The sequence below is a fragment of the Tribolium madens genome, unplaced genomic scaffold, assembly GCF_015345945.1.
Source record: "Tribolium madens isolate multiple individuals breed KSU strain unplaced genomic scaffold, Tmad_KSU_1.1 Scaffold_96;HRSCAF=242;Tcas5.2_LG5, whole genome shotgun sequence".
NCBI lineage: Eukaryota > Metazoa > Arthropoda > Insecta > Coleoptera > Tenebrionidae > Tribolium > Tribolium madens.
Genome location: NW_025401068.1, coordinates 5,700,718 through 5,726,251, shown reverse-complemented (window position 1 = coordinate 5,726,251; position 25,534 = coordinate 5,700,718). Strand labels below are relative to the sequence as shown.

At 32.7% G+C, this 25,534-nt stretch overlaps 1 protein-coding gene across 3 annotated transcripts in view; it reads right to left on the bottom strand.

Moving 5' to 3' along the window:
* Positions 1-25,534, bottom strand: part of LOC123012761 (homeobox protein aristaless-like) — a 59,295-nt gene that overhangs the window by 14,413 nt on the left and 19,348 nt on the right. The window contains exons 1-3 of one of the 3 annotated variants that reach the window (XM_044410876.1): positions 11,138-11,227; positions 811-1,048; positions 263-308 (exon numbers count right to left, since the gene is read on the bottom strand). In XM_044410876.1, coding sequence (XP_044266811.1) covers positions 263-308; positions 811-1,016 — 252 coding nt within the window. In that variant the 5' untranslated portion in view covers positions 1,017-1,048; positions 11,138-11,227. Of the gene's footprint in view, positions 1-262; positions 309-810; positions 1,049-1,153; positions 1,246-11,137; positions 11,228-25,534 lie in introns of those variants that run through there. The other 2 variants (XM_044410875.1, XM_044410874.1) reach the window with 2 other exon arrangements.

Sequence of the window (25,534 nt, the reverse complement as noted above, 5' to 3'; positions counted from 1 at the left end):
CTTGAATAATACTACTGTCACCTGTTTTCATTGACAAGCGATAAAGTCACAATTAAAAACAAAATTAGATATTTATTGGAAACTATTTCAATAATGCTACGGAAGTCCAAGTACATATTGTAATATTAATGATTTATAATTTAAAGTCACTTATTTTTGGCAAAAATCAGGAGACTTCAACAATAATAAGCGACGAACCCAACATCAACAAAATTTTAAAATATTGCGAATATGAAAATAATAACAAGGCAAATATTTTTACCTGTATTCTAGCTTCTGTTAGCCCTATCTTCATTGCAAGTTCCTCTCTGTAACAATAGAGACATTGATAAAAATAAAAATTGTTGCTGTTTTTTAACGACTTAATCAGAATTTATAAAGTATCACTAATGAACCCAACAAAAAATCCATCAACCGTTGTTTGGATCGCTTCCAATAGAGCAGATGATTTTTTACGACTCCACTACCCGTCCGGAATGTCCTCGGCCGTACCTTTATTTGTATCGACAAATTGCAGACATTTAGGAATGCCGCCCGCGACGGACACCCGAGCTTATCTCTTCGGCGACGTTTTCATTCTCTCAACATCGATAAATCGTCGCCCCTGAAGCCACTAACCCTAACCACCTGTCCGTTGTTCCGGTCGAACTGCTTCCAAGCGTACGTTTCCGTCCGACCATCGGATTCCCATTAAATGGTAAATAATCGATTTCGTGCGTGATGCCCACCGCCGATTACCCCAATTACCGTTAGTTAATTTCGGGAAATTACCAAACACGCGATCTAATTTCTTCATTTCCCCGGACTCACCTGGTGAACACGTCCGGGTAGTGCGTCCTTGAAAAGGCTTTTTCCAGCTCCTCCAGCTGGTAGCTGGTGAACGTGGTCCTGTACCGCCTCTGCTTCCTCTTGGGGGCGAACTCGTCCGGCTCCGGGTCGCTTCCGTCGCTGTTGTCCGGGCCCGGAGGTCGCGGCTCGACTCCGGCGTTCGGCGTGACCTCTTCAGAGACTCCCATCACTTCGGGGTTCCTATCGGACGCGACAGGTTCTGCAACAGGATTAAAACCGGTGGGATTAGAGCGGGATTATGCCTATTTATGTAATTAACTTTTTTACAAAGAACCAACGGACGGACAAAAGGAAGACTTGATACCCGGAATAATGCGCGCAATGTCGATGAAAAACTTGATGCGGACAGGCATTCGACAATTAGTTTATTTACTCCGAATGCGCACTGTTGTCACATCTCAATAAGTGAACCAGTTTTATGAGTTCATTACGGGCGAATGTTAACGGAATTAATTGACTATAAAGATCAAGTAGGCGGTACGGCGCAATAAACTCCAATTACGCGAAAATTGAGGAATTTTAGGAATTGTGGGTTCGTCGCTTGCCGTTCGAGTCTCCGATTTTTTTCCAAAAACGACCAACACAAGGCAGACAAATTTCACAATTATTAATACTACATCACACACTGATTAGTAACCTGCAAACGGTTTATAATAATTGGACCGAAATTGTTCCGTTTTATTACTTTCAAAGTAGAAAAATTGTGGGTTCGTCGCCTGTTGTTGAAGTTTCCAAAATTTTTGCCAAAAACCAGTGACACAACTTACAGAAAAGTCCAAAGTGTTAATATTGCGTTACGTAGATTTTGCAGAGTTTATAATAAATGTGTAAAGAGAGTTTTACTTTCTAATTTAAATCATTTATAAGTCGTGGGTTCGTCGCTTGTTGTTGAAGTCTCCATAATTTCTGAACAAAAACACGGTTTGTATATTACAGAAAGTTTTCAAACTTTGCTAATTATGAAAAAAGGTGCTAATTAGGTATTAAAAATAATATCAGTTAGACATTTAATTTTTGAATTGTTGCTTCGTTGCAAGTATTTTGAAAAATAACTGAAAGCTGAAACATTTATCACGTATTTGTTTGATGGTTACTCTAAATGTGGCGGTAAAATTTGCATTATTTATTATGTTTTGTTTGAGTATTGAATAAAATTGTTGGAGACTTCAATGCACTGGGGTCAGTAATAAGCGCGTAACCCAAACGGTGGTGGAATCGTCAATGCGGGTAAGCAGTAGGCTTTTTAATTAGTGTAATTACGCTATCAGCGTTCCGAGGAAGTGCGTCAGTAATGGCACGTAATTGTCGCATCAATTAGCCGTATTCTTTTTGGCGAAAAACGCCACGCATCAATCGATAAAATTAATTAAAATTTATCGCCTAATTCGGAATTACGGCGAGTCATGCGAGGCCCGCAATAAACCCTTCATATATTCCGGTCATAAAAGTTGAATTATGCACAAACCCCGTTTAAGTTAAATTAAAGTCGTATTTTATGAAGAGATCTGTGCTTTAAAAAGTCGATCAAGCCGGACTAGTTTATCTGACACCTGCCTTCTACGATCACGCATCCGACTAAATAATGCCCGGCGAAATGTTGGGCCGACACTGCGGGATTCCTGTTTTTCTGTCAATTTAGAGTGCTATAAAAATCTATAACGGACGCCAAAGAAAAACACAAGACGTTAATGTAATTACCCTAGGACGCTAATCGCTTACATGATTTACAAGTATCGGCGGCGTTTCTTCTAAATTCCCTTAACACTGTTACTCGGTTTTGCTCCATTTATTTCTAATTAATGCCCGACAATACGAAAAATCGACACTTCCGAGAGAGTTAATTAACTGGTCTTGGATACACGGTGAACCAACAAAACTTAATTAAATTATTAAATAATGACAGATAATTACAGTTAGCGCGACCGTTAACATACCATAGCTATTTTTATTGAAATTTTCCTATGAGTAAGAGATAAAACAAAGTGGCCTTTGACGTATTAATCCTAAACATAATCTCGGGGACGTAATTTACGACAGATAATTTGATAATATGACAAGTGACAAATGAACACCAACCGCACTTTTTTACCACCAAACTTGTTGATCGATTTTTGCTTTTTGTTCCGTTTTTAAGTGAATCGTCATTAAATTTGATTAGCCTTAATTGCTCAATAAATAAAAATTGTTAATTACTAATTAGCTACCTGTTATTACAATACAAAAGTCGCCAATTTATGTAGCAAATGACAATTATTTCAATTAATGTAATTGCAGCAAGCGTCATTTGTTTGATTAATAAACATCGGGAAATTCACTATTTTGTTTAATTGTTTTAATTCAAAAGGTTTTCATCAAACCAAAATAATTGCACCTACAGAAATTTTGATTTTGTAAAAAATTGTAAAACTTATGGTATACAGAGTGGTTCATAACTCGCGCCCCAGAGAAAAATATCGAGTAAGATAAAATACCAGGAACATAAAAAAATGTTTAAACAAAATTTTTGACATTTGACCTTTTTATTTGTGTTTTTTTTACCAATATCTTGTACATGTTTTTTCATAATTATTGAGTGAAAGTGCAAAAACGTTATGAATAAAAGTCACAAATAAAGTTAAACATAGTTACAATGCAGGATACGGCTTCTTTGTTTTCTTTGTTGATAGCCTGCAGCAAAAAAAGCTTGCAAATTATTTTTCTAACAGAAATAAATAGCCTCAAATTGCAGAATTTAATCCAAATAATTGCGGTTTTTTTTAACTGAAAAATAGAATTTATTACAAATTTAGAATTTCAACTCCAAAAACTTACTAAAATCAAAAACCTTAACCATACTTATCGGTAATGTAGCAAAAATTGTGAAAGAAAATTCTATTTTGTGGAGTATTTTGTTTTTTAATTTAAAAATGAAATGTATAAATAAAGTTTTATTAACTTCCTAAAGTATAAGTAGATTTCTTATTTAATTACTTAATATTAGGTCTCTTCGAAAAAGTTGTCAGAGCTGACATGTTTAATTATGTACTGCAGTAATAGCACAGCTGAGCAGAAGCACAAATTGCGATATTATTGTTACTTGTCGTTGAAGTCTCCAGTTTTTTACTAAAAACGCAAGTTGAAATTTCTTTTTGTAGTTTTTTCTAGTTTATTATTATTAAGAATTATCTGTTTCAACCAAGTCGTAATTAAAATCGCTTTGAAAATTGTGGGTTTGTCGCCTGATCCGGTGTTCAAGTCTCCGAAAGTTGCATTGTTTCGCAACAAATTGTTGAAAATTTTTGTTATTGTGGCAATTCAGCGGGAGAGAAAATTGCCGTAGTAGCAACCCGACCATTGAATAATTTACTCGTTGGACCGCAAAACCCGAACTCGTGACAGTGATTTAGCCTAGAACGGTTTCCTGTGTGTAAAAAAGCTCTTCCTGATGTAGTTTCTCGCAACGAAAGAAGACACAACATAAATATTAAAACCGTCCGATAGAGCTCGGTCTCGGCTGAGCGATTTAATTCTTGTTGAGCGTAAAAAGCCGACCGATTCAATTAAATTCAATCCATTGTGTAAAACCATATGAAATCTCGTTACGTTGTCGTGGCCGAAGGCGCACCGAGCAACTTCTCATTTACATTAATGCCGTCAAATTAATTTACCTTTAACATTATAGATGCAAATTAACGCGAGGTTAATTTAAACACGAGATAAAACATGTCTTCGATTAATACGGCAATTAAGCGCTTTGTGACGATTTCTTAGAGATTTTGCGGTCAGCGAGCTTTTCCGAGAAGCGCTGATTGCAGTTTTATTGTCGGAATTGCACTCCGACTGACCGAAATAAGCACAACACTAATGCAGTAATAATAATATTAAATTGTTTAAAAAACATTTTTTCCAACCATATTACGCAAAGCCGAGTAATTACAACTAATCAAATTTAATTACAAACTTATTTATATGCCGTGGAAAATTCGGAATGTGATGTCTACTAAACAAGTCGACTTTACGTTAATTAAAAATATTAATTAATTTATTAATTAGTTTTAATTGGATCAAATGCAATTTGTTGGTACAAAGCTGACATATAGGAGAAATGAAGGTTTCAGTTGTGGGCTGAATTTCCCATTAGTCCGGGGCATTAGCATTCATAATTGAATCATTAATTTTCTCCAACAACACAAATCAATTTGATCTATTGACAGAAACATGGAAATGCTGACAAGAAAAATTATTGTTATATTAAAATCTTGTTCTATTATCAAGTTTGAGGTTAAAATTTGCAAACTTGTGGCTGAAATTTTAGCTAATTAAAAACACGTGGACCCAAAATGTCAATAAAACAAGCATTTGACATTTGACATTTCCTGCTGGGTTGGATAATGGGAAAAATAAATGTTTCAAAGTAAAAGCTTCGCGGAAAAATTAGATTTCTATTTATGTTTGCATTGTTGTGTAATTTTAGAGAGTTGAACACTATATCCACCAATAAATCTTTGTCAAAAGTTGTTCTCTTTGAATATAATTGGCTCTTGAAGGGTTGCTCATTTGTAAAATAGATTATTTGCTTCTTCAAGAGTTCAGGAGACTTGGATTATTTCTTGATTTAATGTTTTAGCACGAACACAAAATAGTAAGATTTTCTAATTATTTCTGTTTTAAATATCTATTTTAGAAATTTTAGGTTTGTCTCTCATTTTGAAGTTGCCACCACTTTAATAAAAAAACTAGTAACGTAGTTTTCAAAAAAGATTAAAATAAATAAATCAGCGAAAGAAGGCTACAAACGCCTATTTTGAACCCTTGTTTTTTAATAGGTACATTTTCGGTGCAATTTTTTTGTATTATTTTTAGACAGAAATCACTTCATTAAAATAATGGTTAAAATTGGGCATACCTACTCACGTTTTAATTTTAAACGTTTTGGGTTCGTCGTTTGTTGTTGAAGTCTCCAAAAATTCTATTGGAAACTTGTCTCAAAAGTGGTTTTCAGGTTGGTAATCAATAAATTATTTACATTTTATTTCATTTATGTAAGATTTTACATCGATTATTCTATTTTAGATAAATCATATCTAAAGAAAAAATAAAACTTTATTTTAATCATTAGGGTTTTTCAATACATATTTTATGATACCTATTTTATGCTTACTGCTCTAACTGTAAAAAACTTAAACAGATTTTCTTATGTAAATTTTTCTTACTGTAGGATTTTAAAATTCTTGGGTTCGTCGCATGTTGTTGAAGTCTCCACTATTTTTCAATAAAAAAGGCATGTGGTTAAATAAAGAGATGCAATAAATAATTCTTTACCAAAAGGTGGCAGAGATTTACTCAATGTTATTATATCTACAGTTAAATTGAAAGACATCTTTTTGTGTATTTTCAGCCCTAGTTTTTTAATAAGCACTTTTGGTGCAATTTTCTCGGTATCCCCGCATCACATTAACTGGTTGTAACAGCTCACAGGAATGCCGCCCCCGGAGCCTCGCGTCCTTATCTCCTTTAACAAGTTGTTAATGTGTAAGGCTTGTTCCAGTCACTCCGATTAATTACGAAACCGGCTCCTTTCGAAAACGCATCGCAAGCACTTTCGAAAAGCTCACAGTGGGTGTCGAAACGTCATTCACACACGCTCGATTCGACTAATGTCAAATGTCAACGCGAACAATGGGAAATTAGGCAAATTACTTCCGAATTTTCGTCCTTGTGCGCACCGTGAAAATTCCCATTTACTTAATGATTTAATTGAACAAACTGCTTGCTCTTCGCCTGTCACGACCTCAACCAAACCGTGAAATTAACTTTTAATTATTCAAGAAATGAAATTTCAGACGATTCCCCGAATTAAAGCGACGCAGATCCGTATCGGGATAATTCGGGCCCGGAAAGACCAGACCTGCACTTAAGCTAATCTACGGCGGACAACGCTAATGGAGCTTTATCAGGGAACGGCCAGGGGACTTAATTGCGCCGGCGGCGCCAAACGCCCAAAATTCACCAATAGACAAATTAGACCAATCCTTGACTTTAAAATTTTTGGATTCGTTGTTTGTTGATAAAATCTCAAAACTAACCAAAAACCGAAGTTAAAACAAAAAGTATCACTGCACAAAATTGTGGGTTCGTCGCTTATTATTGAAGTCTCCAACATTTTTACTAAAAATTGTCATTATCAACAGCTTCTGGGACACAGTTAAATAAAAAAACTGTGTTTAATGAAAAATTTTCTTCGATTTTGTGACTTGAGTCGTTTAATATTTTTCTTTTTAAAAATTCGGAGAAATTAAAAACTATGGGTTGGTCGCTTAGCTTCTCGTTCAAGTCTCCGAGTTTATATGTGAAAAAATCAGTCAGGATCGGGTTTTTTATGATTTTAATAGCCTCTCTTGTTCATCGCACTACCCAGAAGCTCTATCGTTTGGTTTTTTTCTTCTAATTTTCTAATGGCCTGCTTGTCGGAATTCCGGCATGAGCACGACAAATGCGTGACGTCACGTCGTAAGAATGTGTTCGAAGCACTTCCTTGTTATCACCTGTGGCGCGTCGGTCGCCCGTCAGTCGCTCCTTCTAGTCCTTTATCCAAAAAAACAATTAGCCAAGTCATAGCCACTTTGATAACACCAGGCTTCCATTAACCGACAATAAAACAAGAGCGCGTTAGATCGCCGTGTCATAATACACACACAAGGACACGACGAAAAAAAATACACATCACACATGGAGAAGAAACAAAAGATAATCGGTCGAACATCACGAGGCCAATCGCAGAAACTGAAAAATTTTAATGGCACTGCTATCTTAAAACGGCCTTAATATAACCCATAAATAACATTAGGAGTCGAGGCGGCCGTGATTCCCGGAAATCGAAGCCTACTCGATTCGACGTGCCGTTATAGAGAATTCGGACGATGACTGCTGTCAGCACAACTGATGATCAATGATCGGGTTGGAACACGCGGGGTGTCCACCGGATGGAGCTTTTCCGGGACTTCCGGTGAACTAAAGTGCACGCAACATGCCGTGAAAATCCACTTCACAAGCGAGGAATGGAATAATTGAAACGTTTTAACTTTTTTGGTCGGAATCGAATCAAAGACTTTAATCCTATTAAGTTTTATCCATTCAGAAAATTCAGAAGATTTATCAAAATAATTTGACGTTTAAGCCTATTCCAGACCGCTTAAAGCATGCTTCGTTTGGGTATGAATATAAAGTGGATAAAGGTGTAAGGGTAGAAAAGCGACATTTATCCGACAAGCGTGGAAAAGCTTAAACATTTATTTAATTTTTAGAATTTATGAAAATCTAATGAGGCATTATTGCCATCTGAAAATACAGTTTTGACAGTTATAATACATAGGGTGTAAAATTCGTATTACATTTGACATTTCATTTTATCATTAGTTTAATATAGTTTTGACAGATAGGCAAGCAGGATTATACATTTTTTAGTGATACCTAATATTATTTACAATGATTTTTTTTAGTTTTAAAAATAGGGTCCTATTAAAGTTGAAATTACTGTCGAAAATATGAAAATTATGACAAATAAATCCTCATATTAATAGTGTCGTTTTTATGCGTAAAACCAAATAACAATAAAATGTCTAATTTGATTTAATACTTTTTTCCTTGACCTTCTTAAAAAACAATAACATATCTCAGTTGGTCATGAATACAATATAATATAATGTTCTATATAATTTAGTTGATAACTATCTGTATGCATAACAAAAACATAATTCAATAAAAACCTGACATTTAAAAATTACCCATTTTTGCACATTCTGACAATAATTTATAAAAATGAATTTTCATGGCCAAACGAATACCAGTCTCAACATTTGAATTTGTTATGTACCTAAAATAAAAAAATTCTATTTCTGCCAAGTTTTGTTTTTTTGTTTTTATTTTAATAATTTATAGGTATAGTGTGTATAACACCATATGTTCAATTACGAGAAAATGTCTAATCAAAATTGTATCTAATTCTGAAATGAAGTTGGCATCACTGAATAATGTAGAGACAAATTATGTGCGACTTGCCAAGTTTATGTCATCTGTCTACATTATTCAATATTGCCACCTCAATTTTACAGTCACAGGCCACTTTGATCAGAAAAACTGAAGGCATGGTGTAAACCAACTTTAATGGGGCAAATTAGATACGTAGGAAAAGCAAATTAGAAGTTACAAAGGCCCCACTATAATAATTCATGATCAAATATGTTAAAACTCGCTCTATTTATAAATTTAAATTCAGTTGCTAGGTCAGTGAAGGAACGCAAGTTTGTGTCGACTAAATAAATTCATGCATCTCTTAATTTGGTGACAAATTTTTCTTCTGTTAATTTTTAGAAAAAACTTTGGCAATATCAACATCGGAAAAAGTTAGTGATTGGGTCACATGCCTCTAAAAATTTAAAATGACTTTTATAATGTAAAAATTAAATATTTTCACAAGCCAGGAATACAATAGGTATAGGTCCTCTCCAATAATCAATTTTTTAATTATCGAATATTTTTTTTTTCTATAACAAATAAATAAATGAAATAGTAGGAGTACCTATTTAATAAAAAAACGATGTAATAAAATATACAGAGTGAGTATAAGTATATCAAAAACTAATAAACAAAAATCAGCATCTGCCATTAAAAACTTTTTTCTATGTGTTATTTTTTTAGATTGTTTCCACTATTCCTAATTAGTACTTAGGAATTATGAAATACCTAATCTTTTTTCATTCGTAGAACATATAAAAAATTATAATTATTTTATATATTTAAAACAATGGATGCTGAAAAGTAGTATTGTGAAGATATTATAAAAAAGAAAAGGTAAATAAATACATAAAGGTTGGTTTATATTTATACAGGGTAGGTAATGATACCTACTGATGATCTTGTATATGCTTTTTATAATTGTTTAGTAAAGGTACCAAAATTTCGTCAATAAGAGCCACAAATAACATTAAGCAGAGTTACAATTTAGGATACAGCTTCCTCGTTTCCTCTTCTAATAGCCTGTATCAAAAAAACTTACAAAATAATTTTTCCAACTGAAATAAATAGAGTCAAAATGCAAAATTTAAACTCTCATAACTGAAATTTTCGTAAATATTTTTTTTCAACATTTTTTCCATATTCTTGGTATCTTACTTTATATGACATTTTTCTCTGGGGGCGAGTTCTGGCGCATCCTGTATATGTACCTATTCGAAATAAATTAAAAAAAAAAACGTAGGTAAATCAAATTATAATTTAAATATATTTTGAGTTTCAGAGATCATCATGAAAATCAAAGAAATTTAATTTAAATTTAGAACTAAGTATACTTAAATTAATAAATCGTATGTTATTAGGTACATTTCTCCACCAAATATTAAAAACCATTTTTATATATGAACGAAAGTAAAAACCAGTGCCTTTACGGTTTAATAGTTCATTGTCACAATTAATTAATGCAAGTAATTTTCAATTAAAATATACCTGTGCCAATAACAAGTTATCTAACTAAATATAGAAATGTTTGTAAAGTTTATTATTTTTATCACCCACGTGTCATCACATGTCATTTATCATACTTGTACTAAATAAAATTTATAAAAAATGCCCATCATGTGGGTTAGTAAAACAAACACTAATTAAGTTGAATAAGTAACTTCCCGAATAAAAAATTAATTTGTATGAATAGAATGAACATTTGAACCGTGTGACCCCCTACAAAACCCCATCAGCAACTCAATTCGAAGTTTAATTACCGACTTTGTGTATTTAACTGTGCAATAAACACGCATCATAGTCATAAACAAAGTTTGCTTAATTAAGTTTTTACTCTTCGCAATTAAACGAATCAATTTCTGTCATTTACGACCCGACCCTTCCAAGGTGGAAATAATAAAATTAAATTATACGATGAACAATACATCCAGAAAAAACCCTCAAGAATGAAAATGACAATTTCATTCCAACTAAAGTCGAAAAAACAAATTCTCGCGACTCGAACGGCGAAAATACCACGGCTTCTTTTAATTAAAACATGAATCAAGTCGACATTGCCGGAATTACCACTCCTTTGTTTTATTTTGATTCGAAACGAGTGAGCCATGATCCGACGGCAAACAAAAACCCATTTTCTTCCCCAAGTTTTCTTTCTTTCTTTTTTTAAATTAACACGGTTGAAGTTGGCGCACCATGAATTCATTTTTTATTTTTCCTGGTTGATTAATCACCCCCCACCCCCTCGATCGATCAAACTCCAGCGGCGTGCGATCAATTGGGTCAAAATCGTACTCACCCAGGGCCGTAGTAACAATACGAAAAAACAACCGAAAAATAAAACAAAAAAACTTAAACAATTGCCACACGAAACATACAGTCTCTCTAAGTCTACTACCTGCAAGCAACTGTTCTCTCTTTGGTGCAGGGAACCTAACCTGAGTGTTTTAATCAAGCGTGGCCAATGGGAGGCCGAGGCCGAGTCATGTCAAGCGTCGGCGGCCAATGGGGAGAGAGAGGCGGGGCGAATTGTCACGATTAAAATAATGGAAACGCTTGATTATGAAAATACTAATATGGTTGGTAGCTAATTATTTGTGTACGTTTTCTAATTGCTTTGAAATTATTGAGCGGTTGGAATTTTTATGGGTTGGTTGATTGGTGAAATTTATAGACGGTTGATGGGTTTGTTTTACGAATTAACAAAGCGATTATGGTGATTAGGGGTTGATGGATGGGTGGGTTGAGGCGGGGTGTGGAGACGGGGCGAGTAATTGGGTTCAAAATGGGACAGTTTTTACTAAACGGATTTTTTTTCCTAATTGGGTGATTCATTTTACATTGCATCGACTTTTTATCACCTGGAAAAGAATAAGTACAATAAGTAATGGATAGAAAAATGGTTCTAAATTAGAAATTAATTTTTCCTTTGAAGCACAATAATGCAGAATGGGTCTTTTTAAAAAAATAATAAATGGTAACAAGGATAATGAGAAACTGACACCACCAGTTAAAAAATTTTAAATTATGGGAACAATAACTCAAACAAAAAACTTTTTCACAATTTGTTTCAGGGCAAGGAAGTAAGTGAAAAGACGTTAAATTATTTTTATAAATTTTAAAATAGATACAATATGATAATTTAAAGTTGGGGTTTACATACAGAACTCGCGCCAGAACTCGCGCCCCAGAGAAAAATTTCAACTAAGATAAGATACCAGGAACATAACAAAAAAGTTAAAAAATTCTATCTGTCAAAAAATTTTTACATTTCCTTTATGACATTTGACATTTTTTATGTCTATTTAATGATACTGGTAACCTTGTATATGTTTTTTTTCATAATTATTTAGTAAAGGTACAAAAATTTTACCAATAAAAGCCACAATAACATTAAACAATTAATAAAGTTACAATTTAGGATACAGCTTCCTTGTTTCCTCTTCTAATAGCCTGTAGCAAAAAAAATTGGAAAATCATTTTTCCAACAGAAATAAATGAGTCAAAGTGCAAAATTTAACCTCTCATAACTTCTAAATTTTTGTAGATAGAATTGTTTTAACATTTTTTCCATGTTCCTGGTATCTCACCTTAGATAGCATTTTTCTCTGGGGCGCGAGTTCTGGCGCACTCTGTAAAAACTATACGGGTTTAACGAACTTTGAATAATTTTGTACACTTAAAAAAATCATACAAAAATTTTGATAAATCAACATGTCCAATTAACTGTTGTCATTCTACTAAGAAAGTCTAAAATATGTGAATCACCCTGTATCCATATTCACATTGGTGTATTTAATGTGGTTCAAATCTTTAGACGGTAAAACTAAACCGTGCATGAAATTCCTAATTTGTGTGACGCCCATGTAATACAGAGTGTTTAAATAAAAATGCCTGTTTGTCCTATTTTGCTGAGACAAACCCTCGCCTAGTTACCCATCAATTAAGCCCTTTTCTAGGTGCTTTGGATGTCCATTCGATAAGCGTCATGGTTCTTTACCCGTTTCGGGTGAACGTTCGCCATCTTTCTTTGTTCTTGTTTAATTACACACATTTGAGGGAATAATTAGTCGTGTTCTTCCGCACGTGAGAAATCATAATTCTGTTTAAATCGTCGCTTTGTTGTAATTTAAATAATAACTCGGAGAGCAAATTAAGTAAAAATTTTTCCCCAAGCGTGAAATCGTCGAAATTTGCCCATCATGTAAGTTGGTTGTTAATAGGAAGAGTCAACTGGATTTTTTGGGCCCCAGTCCATCTCCTAATCCATGACTAATTCGTCTATAATTCTGTTTATAAAACCGATTTTTAATGTGAAATGAAGCGGACAGTACGTGATACCAACATCCGCTTTTTTCCCCAAAAGAAATCTATTTAATTCAATAGTGGACCGAGAAAAAGACAAAGTATTAACCGTTTGTAGGGGCAAAAAGTAAATTGACTAAAACAGCCAACGAAGGAAATTTCATTACCGAAAAAACTAATTACGAAAGGCGTTTAACAAAATAAAGACTTTATTTGCACCAACAGGACCGGAGTTTTTTCACCGGGATTCATAGAAAAGCATAACGACTAAAACTTTTTCCGAGATTAGATCGAGGCTCCGGTTGAGAAATGTAAATCAGGATAATTGCTTTTTTGAATATAGATTCAATTTAATTTGGTCGATAATGAGATTTGGAGAAAATAAATAACTTATTATCTTTGTAAATATGGACTAATGGACATTGAGATAGATTGGAACGGTAGCAGTTTGAAGAGAGTTTGTTTTCATTTGGCTCCCACTGAGAAGCTTTTCAAATGGAAATAGTAACGTCGAATTCTGGCCATGGGATACAATGGACTTTCATCAGCTTCTGATTCTGTGAGACAAATACCGTGAAATTTTTTAATTAAAAAGACATGATACCGCTTATCGATGATAAAAACCATTTCGAAAGGTTTTAATTATCTCCCAAATTAATTACCAGGTTAATAATAATAACTATTAGAAATCAAGGAATTATTTGTAATTTCTAATTATCATTGCATTACAGGTAGTCCCAGGAGTGGCCGAGCTGAGTTAATTAAAAATAATACAAAATTTGTTTGGTGTCGTGAAAATGTAAAACAATTAGTACAAAATATAGGATTTTACACACAAATGTGAATTCATATTTATTTATTTTTCTTTTTTTAATTCAAGAATTGTGTGGGTATAAAAGCATTTCAATAAAAAATTGACTATTGTTTCACGACCTGCAATAATTTATTTTTTTTTGTTGTGAACATTTAAATAAATATCTTTATCAAATACGACATTATCAAATAATTTTACCACAAGGCTAGGTTCAAATTTTCCGATTCCTGTGATTCTGAAATTAAGCTTAATTACTCTTTCTTACATTCTTTGGTGTTGCCAACTTATAATTTCAGAATTATAGGCCACTTTAATCAAATATCTGTAAAATCCTGATAATCAAAAACATATACAAATACAAATTGATAAAAAATTACATACTTCATTGATCAAGCATTGATCAACTTTTATACCTATAGGAAGTAGGTAAATGTAAAAATTAGTCAAAAAATAGTATATTACGTTATTAGGAGTAAAAGTGATAGTTTACGAAGCTGAATGTTTATTTTGCCGAAGTCAGTGATACTATACTATTTTACGTATTTAGATCGAGAGTAAAGAGCAACACTACAATTAGCAAGTAAATTAACAAGACGCTTTTCAATGAAATCATAACAAACGTCATGAGTCAGTTCGGAATTTGTGTTGAGATTTTCAAAAGTGTTTATTGATTTAACTAGTGGCCGTAGTTAATGGTGCAAAAAGTCAAATGTACTTCTCCAAGAATTGCTGAAATAGCAAAAGAGACAAGAAAGAAACAACGATGGTAAATGTTATGGTAGAAGTTATAATGCTTAAGAGTTTTTACTCTATGCCTGAAAAGTAAAACTTTTACTTGTGTCATTTAGTCATAAAAGGGTCACTTTTGTGACGTTTACGGATAAAATATAGTATTAATGAGTAAAGTGCATTTTAGTCAAGTCATGTTTTTTCTTTTTCAGTTATCTATTATTTGGCTAAATTCTTTGTTATCAATAGGAGGAATATTTTACAGAAAACAACGAATATAAAAAACATTTGCTGTTGATATAATTAAAAGGTAAAGCTAAGAGAGTCGGACCACTTTTCAGCGACAAAGTAATATTTTCATACAGGGTGTGCCAGAACTCGCGACGCCCCAAAGAGAAATGCCATATAAGGTAAGATACCAGGAACATGGAAAAAATGTTAAAAAAATTCTACCTGTAAAAATTTGGAAGTTATGCACTTTGACTCTATTTATTTCTGAATGATTTTCCAAGTTTTTTTGCTACAGGCAGAAGATGAAACAAGGAAGCTGTAGGTATCCTAAATTGTAAGTCTGTTTAATGTTATTTGTGACTTTTATTGGCAAAATTTTGGTACCTTTACTATATAATTGTAAAAAAAACATATACAAGGTCATCAGTATCATTAAATAAACATAAAAAAATTTCAAAAAATAAATGTCAAAATTTTTTGACGGATAGAATTTTTTAAACATTTTTTCCATGTTCCTGGTACCTTATCTAACTTGAAATTTTTCTCTAAGGCGCGAATTCTGGCGCATAAGTTTAGGTAATCAATATAATTTTCATGCATTCACTATGCAGTCTCCGTTTTTTTTTTTTTGTTAAAACACGCTGTTTTTTATAGGTAAAATAAGCTTAGAAACTTTGTATTTGTTTACTAGTTATAGCCCAGTTCTTAAAAAACTAGTAGAAATGTAAAAATAATTGATGAAAAACATGTTATTTTTTTAGCTCCGTTGAAACAACGAAAACCTTCTCTCTCTTTGAAGCCTTCTCATGAGGAAAAATAAAATAAACACTAATATTATTACGTTTATTTTTGATATTTTTTTATTTTGGAGCAATGAAAGAGAAGAGAGATTTTATTGTATTTTAAGCAATGTTTCAAGTTTTTGTTTTTTAACATAAATATTCCTGACATATAGCACTTTTTATGTGTATACTTTTCAGTGAGATAGCAAACACAGGTGAAAAACCGCGTCATTTACATCCCTATCTCACTAATGAAGCCACAAGGCTCAAAATTTATGCCTTTGTCGTGGATTTTTCATGTTGAAGCCACCGGTGGCGCACTCCTTATTTAATTACTCAACTCGTGGTAACAAACCCTCGGTGGCAGTTAGTAAACGAGCGATTTTCGTGTCGACCGTAGTCCGATAAGATCTAGCGGCCGGTCTTCATCCACTGTACTAACAAACGACCGCGCCATGTTACAACACAATCTAATAGCTCTTATATTAACATCATTAGCTTTCATTGTCGAGGAAACAAATCCACATTGCTGGCAAATAACACATCCTAATGAAATTTTACGACTTGTGGGAGGGTTAATTAGTATATCAGACGAGAGGAGCGCGGAATTGTGGGAAAAATTTACTCAGGTTGCAAACAATCAATTTTTCCGAATTTGAATTCTCGGTAAACAAAAGTCTCGATTCGTTCCATTGACTCAAGAATATGTATTTTTCACGGGCCATTGTGGATTTCGGCGAAGAATAGTAGCGGTGGAAAAAAGGTAAAGTCATGCTAATGCTATTAGGTCCCTTATTACTTCATAATGCCACTATGCATAGCCACATTGTCTATGGACAAAGGCAGCTACGGGGTGGGGAATTATTAAGCTTTTGTGCCACAACAATGAAACGAGACTTATTTCTTGTTTAATGCGTTTCGACGTTTCACAATTCCCGAGCTATATTTACATTATTAGCTATGGAGCTAATTCGATAGTTAATCATAATCGTGTTTGGATTTGGGAACATAATTCAGGGTTAATGGTACGATTTAATCGACAAAGTTTCTACAAATGGAGCGATTCGTATCTCTTGTTACGGACGTTTTAGCTTTATTATTAATGGAAATTTGTAATGAGATGATGAAATTTTATTTTTTACGCTACATTACGTCTCATTATTTGCTTTATCGACGTTTATATCGCATTACAAAAGTTTTATTATGATTATACCCTCACAGGAAATTAAATTATAATTAGCGTTTATGAGGGACGCCGTATAAAGACAATCTCGTATAAAATTACAGTGTGTCCAAAAAAGCACCAAAACACTGCTGAATTCAAAATTTATACAGATTATAAATAAAGTCTTAAATTCTTGTTGGAAGCAGAAAGATATCGTTGGTTAAAGAAAAATGCATAAAAGTCTGCTTACATTTTCTTAAAAAGCAAGACAAAATCAAGTTTCACGTTATGTATTTTATTCCCATACAGGGTTATTCATAAATATAAAGCAATATTTGAACCTCAAAAATGAGCTATGTATAAAATGATGTTAATGTAAATAATAACTCGTGTCCTATCTCTACTGATAAGAATTTTACAATCCTCGGAATGTGGGTATGGAAATTTGTTGTTTTTTTTTGTAATAACTTCTAAACCATTTGACCAAATAGTATAATTTGGAATTGTTATTTACGAGAACATACATTTTAAACTAGTAATTACAAAAAACCGGATACATCAATTTCCGATTCCAGCAATTGCTGGTCATATTTTCTATGTCTTTTCGTTTTTTTGGTCTCCTAACATTATTTCTTTTTGGTCAAGACAACAGAGTAATCAATTTTGAATCAAAAACGCATAACCTTTAATATCTCTAAAGTGGACCGTTTTAAAGATATTTTAATTTAAAGTGAGAACTACACAACACTGAAAGCAAAAAGTATGAATTTTGAATGAGTGATATCTACGGCAACAAATGACCATGGTCAGAGATTTTGCTGTCAGGCATCTGTCAACTTGAGATTGGACGATTATTAGACGATTAATCGAAAGTATTTAATAAAAGAGTTTACACCTCCAGATTCCAAACATAACTTAAAATAAATCCAAATGGAGCACGTAGCATTTAATTCATAAAAAAATCCTAAAAATTTATCGTAAAAGTTAACAGATGCCTAGACCATTGTCATTGGTTGTCGTGGATAATACTTATTCGAAATTCATATTTTTCATTTTCAGCGTTGTGCAGTCCTCACTTTAAATTAAAAAAAAAAGATTATGCGTTTTTAATCGAAATTGATTACTCTTTAGATTTGAGCAATAAAAAATTAGTGTTAAGAAGCCAAAAAATGGAAAAATTCAGAAAATGTGACCTGCAACTGCTGGAACCGGAAATTGAGTAGATGTATCCGGTTTTCGTAATTACCAGTTTAAAAGGTATGTTGTCACTGGAAAATGTTCCAAATTTTATAATATTTGGTTAAATAGTTCCAAAGTTATTACAAAAAAATCAAATTTCCATACCCCCATTCCGAAGGCTGTAAAATTCTTATCAGTAGAGATAGGACACAAGTTATAATTAAAATTAACATCATTTTATAGGTCATTTTTAAGGTTCAAATAGTTCAAAGTTCTGGCGCACCTGTATAAAACTTTTTTTTATTTCAATCTAAATTAAAACAACTGCTAAAAAATCAAAGGTCCAACTACTGAGAACTACATCTTTAGGTATCCGTAAGTCCAACCTAATTAAGAACAAGAGAAAGAGCTGGCGACAGCGTAATACTCGTATAATATGATATGAAAAATTCTATTATAACGCTATGATAAATGTGTCAGTCATTTTGCTGATATTGTGAGTACGAGTAGGTAGTCTAAAATTGTCACTACTTTTGTGTATAAAAGCCTTTGTGATATTATCAATTGTTTAAAGCCAAAGTGCTAGATTGCCATCATATATAAAATCTAAGAGAAAAAAGTATTTCCAGAATTTGATTTTCCTTTTTTTATTTAATGGTCTTATAGACAGTATGCAAAAACTCCACACATTGGTACTGATTGTCTATGCTGTAATGAGTGTACTGTAAAAGAGAAAAGTGATACAGACATTAGGTATCGACACCAAAAATTTTAAACAATAATAATCATCAAAATATCTAGAAAATCGATAAAAATATAATGTAGAAAGAAAGTGATTTGCATCTTTATCGATATACATACATAGTGTATATCTAAAGTGAGAGAGATTCTAAATCCAATAAAAAAAATATAGAAACCTCAATTTAGTCTAAATTACTGAAGTGATTAATCATTCCAAAGTTATTTGTCACAGGCAAATAAATCTCAAAAATTCGGAATACCTGATTATTTTTATCCCAACTTTCAATGTAAATTTAAAATATCTTTTGAACAATCATCGATTTCATCTATAATAATTGCTTAGTAACGCCACTACCATTCCACCTCTTAAACTCTTGTTAATCGTCGCATTAACCAGCAAGTCCATCCGTCAAGGATCGCTATTCCCATCGCCCACAATCAATCATTATTTATCAATCAAACTAGAAATTGCCGACAAGCAACCGTCGACTACCATATTGAGCGCAAAATAATCAATCAAAAACTCAACACAAACGACAACAGGAACACACCAATTCTAACACGGGGTGGTCTTTAATTACCGCACGACACCGGCTAGATTTTTGCGGTTTGGTCCACGATTAAAAGCCCCGATGCGTCGTTGAGACATCCGGTGTGGGTGTTAGGAATGGTCGCAGAATCCCAACGACTCGAAAAAGCAGCAGCGTTTTTTCCGCTGACCAAATTGGTACATGAGAGGATGAAAGGATAATTAGGCAGACCAATGGAGCCCGTGCAGGTAATTTGAAAGATAAATCATATGCATCGCGTTCAAATGAAAAAGCATCGACCGCAACCGAGGATATCGACGATCATCACAAAAACGCAACAAGAAAAACAATAAACGTTATCCATACCACGGCGTAATTTCTTCGTGTTCAATCAATATAGCCAGTAATAAGAAGAAATATTCCAAGTAACGCGTGCGCAATGCGGTTTGGTGAAAAAACCACTAACTACCGACCTGTGTCATTTTTACAGTCGGGCAAAGAAAGAACTGGGAGGGAAGTGGGTTGACGAGATAATGTTTTGGTTTGGACGGTTGGTATCACTTAAGATGTGTGCACAACCTGTTTACATATTAGATTTCTGTTATTGATGGTCGATACGTGAAATGGATTATGGTCGGAGCGAATGGATTTTGGGAATGGAGGGAAACAAAGAAGAAGACAAGAGGAATGCGAACAGTTCCGAGAAAAGCGATGGAATTTTAATAAATTTATACTTCATACAATCTATTTCAAAAGCAGAATAAATAAACGAAATCCAACAATAATTTAACAAAACACAATAGGTAGACAATTAGGTGTGATGGAGTTTTGTAGTTTTCAAATCGCATTTTGTTAATTTTGCAATTTTTTAATATAGCTGCCAGTACCAAAAAATAAATATTGATATTGGGGCACAAATTGTAGTTTTTTTTTAGAGCATTCAAATGAGAATTTTTTTATTTACATAAATTACGTAGGATTTTTTACATTCTTTTATTCTCTATACCTAAGGTTTTATTTATTTTTTAATATTAAACATGCATGTTTTAATTCAACGGCCTTTGCTACGAAAACACAAAATTAACTTTCTTGATTAATGAAAAGTTACTAACATCAAATTTGTATACAATTTTATTTGCAATTTTGCAAGTAACTAATAAATGGTTCTAAAAACCATCCAAGAAATAGTATGCAACTTCTGAATCACCCTGTATTAAAATATTTAATAAATAATTATTTGTACTACTTTTGAAAGTCTTTCCTTTTTTTCACGAATTTGCTGTTGATTAACGACTGGCGCGGATACAGGGGAGGGGGGGGGTTAAAGGGGGTAATAACTCTTCCCCCCCCAGCAGAAAGATTTGTATACTTTTTTTTAATAGTCAAGCTAAAAAAAAAGTGACCACCATTTTTCCAAACATCTTTGACACCTTGTTTGGTCAACTGCCTACTCTGGTAGAAACACTGATTTTGTGTTATCATTTATTTGTTGTTTTTGAATATTTTTTAGTTTTGTTGTTTTATTAAAGAAGTTTATAAATTTGTTCATTTATTTTTTATTATCATAATATTTAATTGTTTGTACAAGGTGCGCCAGAACTCGCGCCCCAGAAAGATACCAGAACATGGAAAAAATTCTATCCATAAAAATTTCGAAGTTATGAGAGTTTAAATTTTGCACTTTGACTGTATTTATTTCTGTTGGAAAAATAATTTTCTAAATTTTTTTGCTACAGGCTATTAGAAGAGGAAACAACAAGCTGTATCCTAAATTGTAACTCTGTTCAATGTTATTTGTGGCCTTTGTTGGCAAAGCTTTTGTACCTTTGTTAAATAATTGTAAATAAACCTATACAAAGTAATTAGTTCCTATCATTAAATAAACATAAAAACTGTCAAATGTCAAAAATTAAATGTCAAATTTTTTAATAGTATATTAAATTGAATGAAATTTTTCTCTAAGACGCGAGTTCTGACACACCCTGTATAAATCACCCTGTAAATGTAATGAAACAACTAATTTAAATCCAAAAGATAGTAGTATGAAATATGTATAAAAAGTTTTTATTTGATCACTAATAATTATACGATTTGATTTATTAAATTGATATCTTTTTGGTTTTTAGGGTTCTTGGGTTTATTACTACCTATACAAAAAAATATTGTGTACAACTCGTTTTGAAAGTTTTTTTTTCACTCATTTGCTCGGCAGAGCCCTCGTTAATCAACTGCAAATTCGTGAGAAAAAGTATGACTTTCAAAACTAGTTGTATAAATAACTATTTTCCCGTAGGTATACCTTCAAGAAGTATACGTCAATTTTCCTTTAATTTTCACCAAACTTAGCTTTTTTGAAGTTCTAAATTGTAAAAATAATATGAAAATAAATAAAGCCAGTTAATTATAATTAGTGTTAGTATTTTTCTTGAAAAATTAAATTGAAAAGAGCTTTTGCATCGTTTCATTCCCATTACACAAAGTTCCCATCGTCCTAACAGCCTCTCATTTAATAAAATTCTTGTAAATCGACCCAGCGATGGGTCTAATTATAATTGCTCTCAGCAAGTCGCGGCGAGTGTACGATCTTCCCATCGAAATTGGTAAAACGTCAAATAAGTAGTAATCGAAAATTGCAATAGGCATATTTCGAGGTCAAGAAAACTATCAAAATAATAATTCCGATCAATTCGTTACGATCGAGCACATATTTATAGAAAACGTCCTTAGCATATATAGCAACAATTTCACATCGATAATGGCTAAAAGATTGACATAAAGTGAGCACGTCTCGGAGTTATAAAATATTTGAAGCCGCGGGAGCCCATATAAGTAAACATGGCGTTAGTGCCGGCAGATATCGTTAAATACGGCTCGTTTCACATAAGATGGGTGAAATAAGACCGATAAAACAGCAAGTGACTGAATATGAATCCAGATTGAAACGTCAGAACGCACATTTTATAAAACCTTACGTAATAAAATTTAATATTAATAAGCGTCGTAAAAACAACGAAAGAAACACAACGATACAAATGAAGATCTATGGGGTTATTGCCGGGATACGAGCTGAGATACATTGTTGCAGCTATACCACGCCACAATTTTTTTCCCTATAAAATAGTGGAGTCCTTTTACCTTAAATTATGACACAAATTGTACTTACATAAATTATAGTCTATTTTTTTAAATGAAAATGTCAAACAGTCTTAATGTTGACACCACTGGCAAATTCATCCATGGTAATTTTTATAAAAGAGGTTGGCAGTTCCGGTTTTTTTGATTTGAAAACAATGTAATTAAACATCGCAAAAAAAAATTGTCCTAAAAAAATTTAGAGACGAAAAGTGTGCATGCAGAAGTCAGAAAAAGACCACCGTTTGTGATGCAGGTTTTTCTCTATCTCTATCTATTCTCTAATTTTTAGTAAGAAATTGACGAGCATACAAAATAAACATAATGAGAGTGAACGCAATTAAATTATCGTTTTTGAGGAACGAATTGTGAAAAAGTAATAACTTTGAAACTAAAACTGAAGAAGAATTTAGAACATGTATCAACTTAGAGTTAATTTCAATAAATTACTCTAGTTTATTTCTAATCTTCATAATACTTGATCTTTTGCAAAATAAGTTTTTTCCTGTATAGACAAGAACACAAGATTTTAACAACATTTCAAAACGAAAACATAACCATAATTTTTTTACAAAATTTCAAACACAAAAACAAAAAGCAAACATAATTTGTGGCTATGGAGATAAAGCTGCTACCAATTATTCACCAAAATTTTGAATTAAGAAACACGACCAACTTTTATAAAAGTCATAGTTACTCTTTGATAAGATGTAACTATTTAACGAATAAAACATAGAAAAAAATTATCTAAACTTTTTATCTCTAAATGACATTTTCTATCACTGGTTGACGTATTGAGGTTTGCTTTTGAGACACCCTGTATGAGTTCTAGACAAACTATTTTAGTTTTAAAATATCAAATTACCACAAACAAGTAAGCGATTAAAAAAACCTTCTTAAAACTATACAGTACCTAGATACCCGGATTGAGTTTACAAGAGGATTTTTTTTATGTTTAATTATACACTAAAACTGCAAAGGAATAGTATATTACATAAAGAGCCGGAAAGTGATAAATAACGCACAAGCGGGAAAGTTGCGCACGAGGCGTTAGCTGAGTGCAGGCAATACCGCGAGTGCGTTACAGACTTTCCTGCAAGTTTTGTACACTATTTTTCCTACGACCATAAATATTTTTTTTCTTACGAACATATTTTTTTTCATATACAAAAAAAATACGTTAAATGAAAAAATACAAAACATTTAAGTGTGAATTGTGCGTTAGATTTCTAACACGCGAGAACAAATCGCACAGGTTTTCGACCTCGTAAGATATTGCCAATTTTCGCGCATATGTAATTGTGCGTTATGATCTAGTTTCGTATATGGTCGTAGGAAAAAACATTTTTTGCTTCACCTGAACGAACAAAAATGTACTTAAAACTTCATTACTATGATTCAGTGAAAAAAAAAGTTAATTTTTCGCTTGATTTTCGACGAATAATTTTTCTCTGCTTTACATTGGCTGTTTTATTTATTTGACAACTATATGTCACTTTGACAATTAATTTATTAATTAAATAATGATAGTTCTTTAATAAACCAAATGACTTTGGTTTTCATCTTAAAGCTGTTTCTTTGAGTTGCTATTTATTAAAATTATATATTTTTCACAAACATTTTTATTATTTAACTTGCGTAAATTCATTTGGCAAAGTGAGAAAAATTATTCCAAAGTCCAAAATCAAGAAGAAAAAAAACTGTACTTTCTTCTGAGTTAGAATAATGAAGTTTTAATTATAGATTTGCTCGTTTCAAGTAAAGCAAAAAATGTTTTTCCTTTGCAGTTTTGGCGTAAAATCAAAGATATTTTTTTCCTCATGTAAACTCAATCTTCGGACATACGGTATATTTTCATTTTCAAGCTCTGTAATTTAAATTTTTAATGGCAATGTAATTTTGACTCTCAGTTTTATAAAACAGACTTTGAATTTTTCAAACACAATTATTAAATTCTTACCCTATGAAACAATTGTTCAAGAACTGAAAATTTTCAAAATGATTAAAAAAGGGTGGGCTAGTTTTAGAATAAATAAAATATAAATCTTAAATAGCTCAAATTTGGTTCTCAATTCGTAAAAATCGTGGCAAAGGCTGTTTTATAGCCGTTAAATCGATGCCAGCCCTCGTCCAAAGTACAAATTTTATTAAATTTTAAACAAGCGCGTGTAGCGTGCCGCATGCTATCCCAAAGCAGACATTGTTAATTTTATTATATTTCCCATTTTCTGAGGTACTTAAACGCGGCATCGAGTCTTCTTTCTTCGTCCGCCGATTTCGCTTTTTCGATGGTTCCGTTGGATTTCCCTTCGACATGCAAACATTTGATTTAGATCCGATTAAAAAGCACTATAAACGAGCACAAATCCGTTCTCCCACGATTATTCCCCCATTAAAAATGGACGGCGAGGAAGTATAATCGCACAAAGCCTCATCAACTCGTCGCTAAAAAGCCTAGATGTGTCTTTGATGGAGCGTCCGTTATTCGACACATTTCGCTTAATTATAATCGGGACTTTAATATTTTTATTGACTGTTCGTGTTCTTTTATCGTGATTTGTGCATTAGCCGAACCGCAGGAATTAACATAAATTCCTGCTAATTTGATTTAGGAGTCACGAGGGCGTTATCTTATCGCCGCTCTCTAACCAAATCATTTAATGACAGTCCGATGATGATTTTTATGGGGCTTTTACGACGGTTTATTTTTCAATTTTGTCACAAATGAAAATACAATGACAATAACTTTGAGGATTTTACGAGCGAACGGGAGTTTGGCCAGAGTTTTGGGGCAAATTTACAAGACGTCAAAACTAAATTTTTGTAATCTTATTACGACGTGTCAAACCGAGATTTTTATGGATGTTCGGATCGCTTTAATTGCTCTTTCAACTCGGACGTTACAACGTCTAATGTGCTGCCTTGAGTGGATTTTACTTCGACGCTTAATTGTTTTTCTAATGTTTTACATTTTTTATTAACTCTTTAATTTATCATCTCGTATTTCCTGACTTGAAGAATTCATTAATTTTCAATCGCTAAGAAGTAAACATAATTTGTGGCTAGTTACAAAATGAAAGAAAAATTT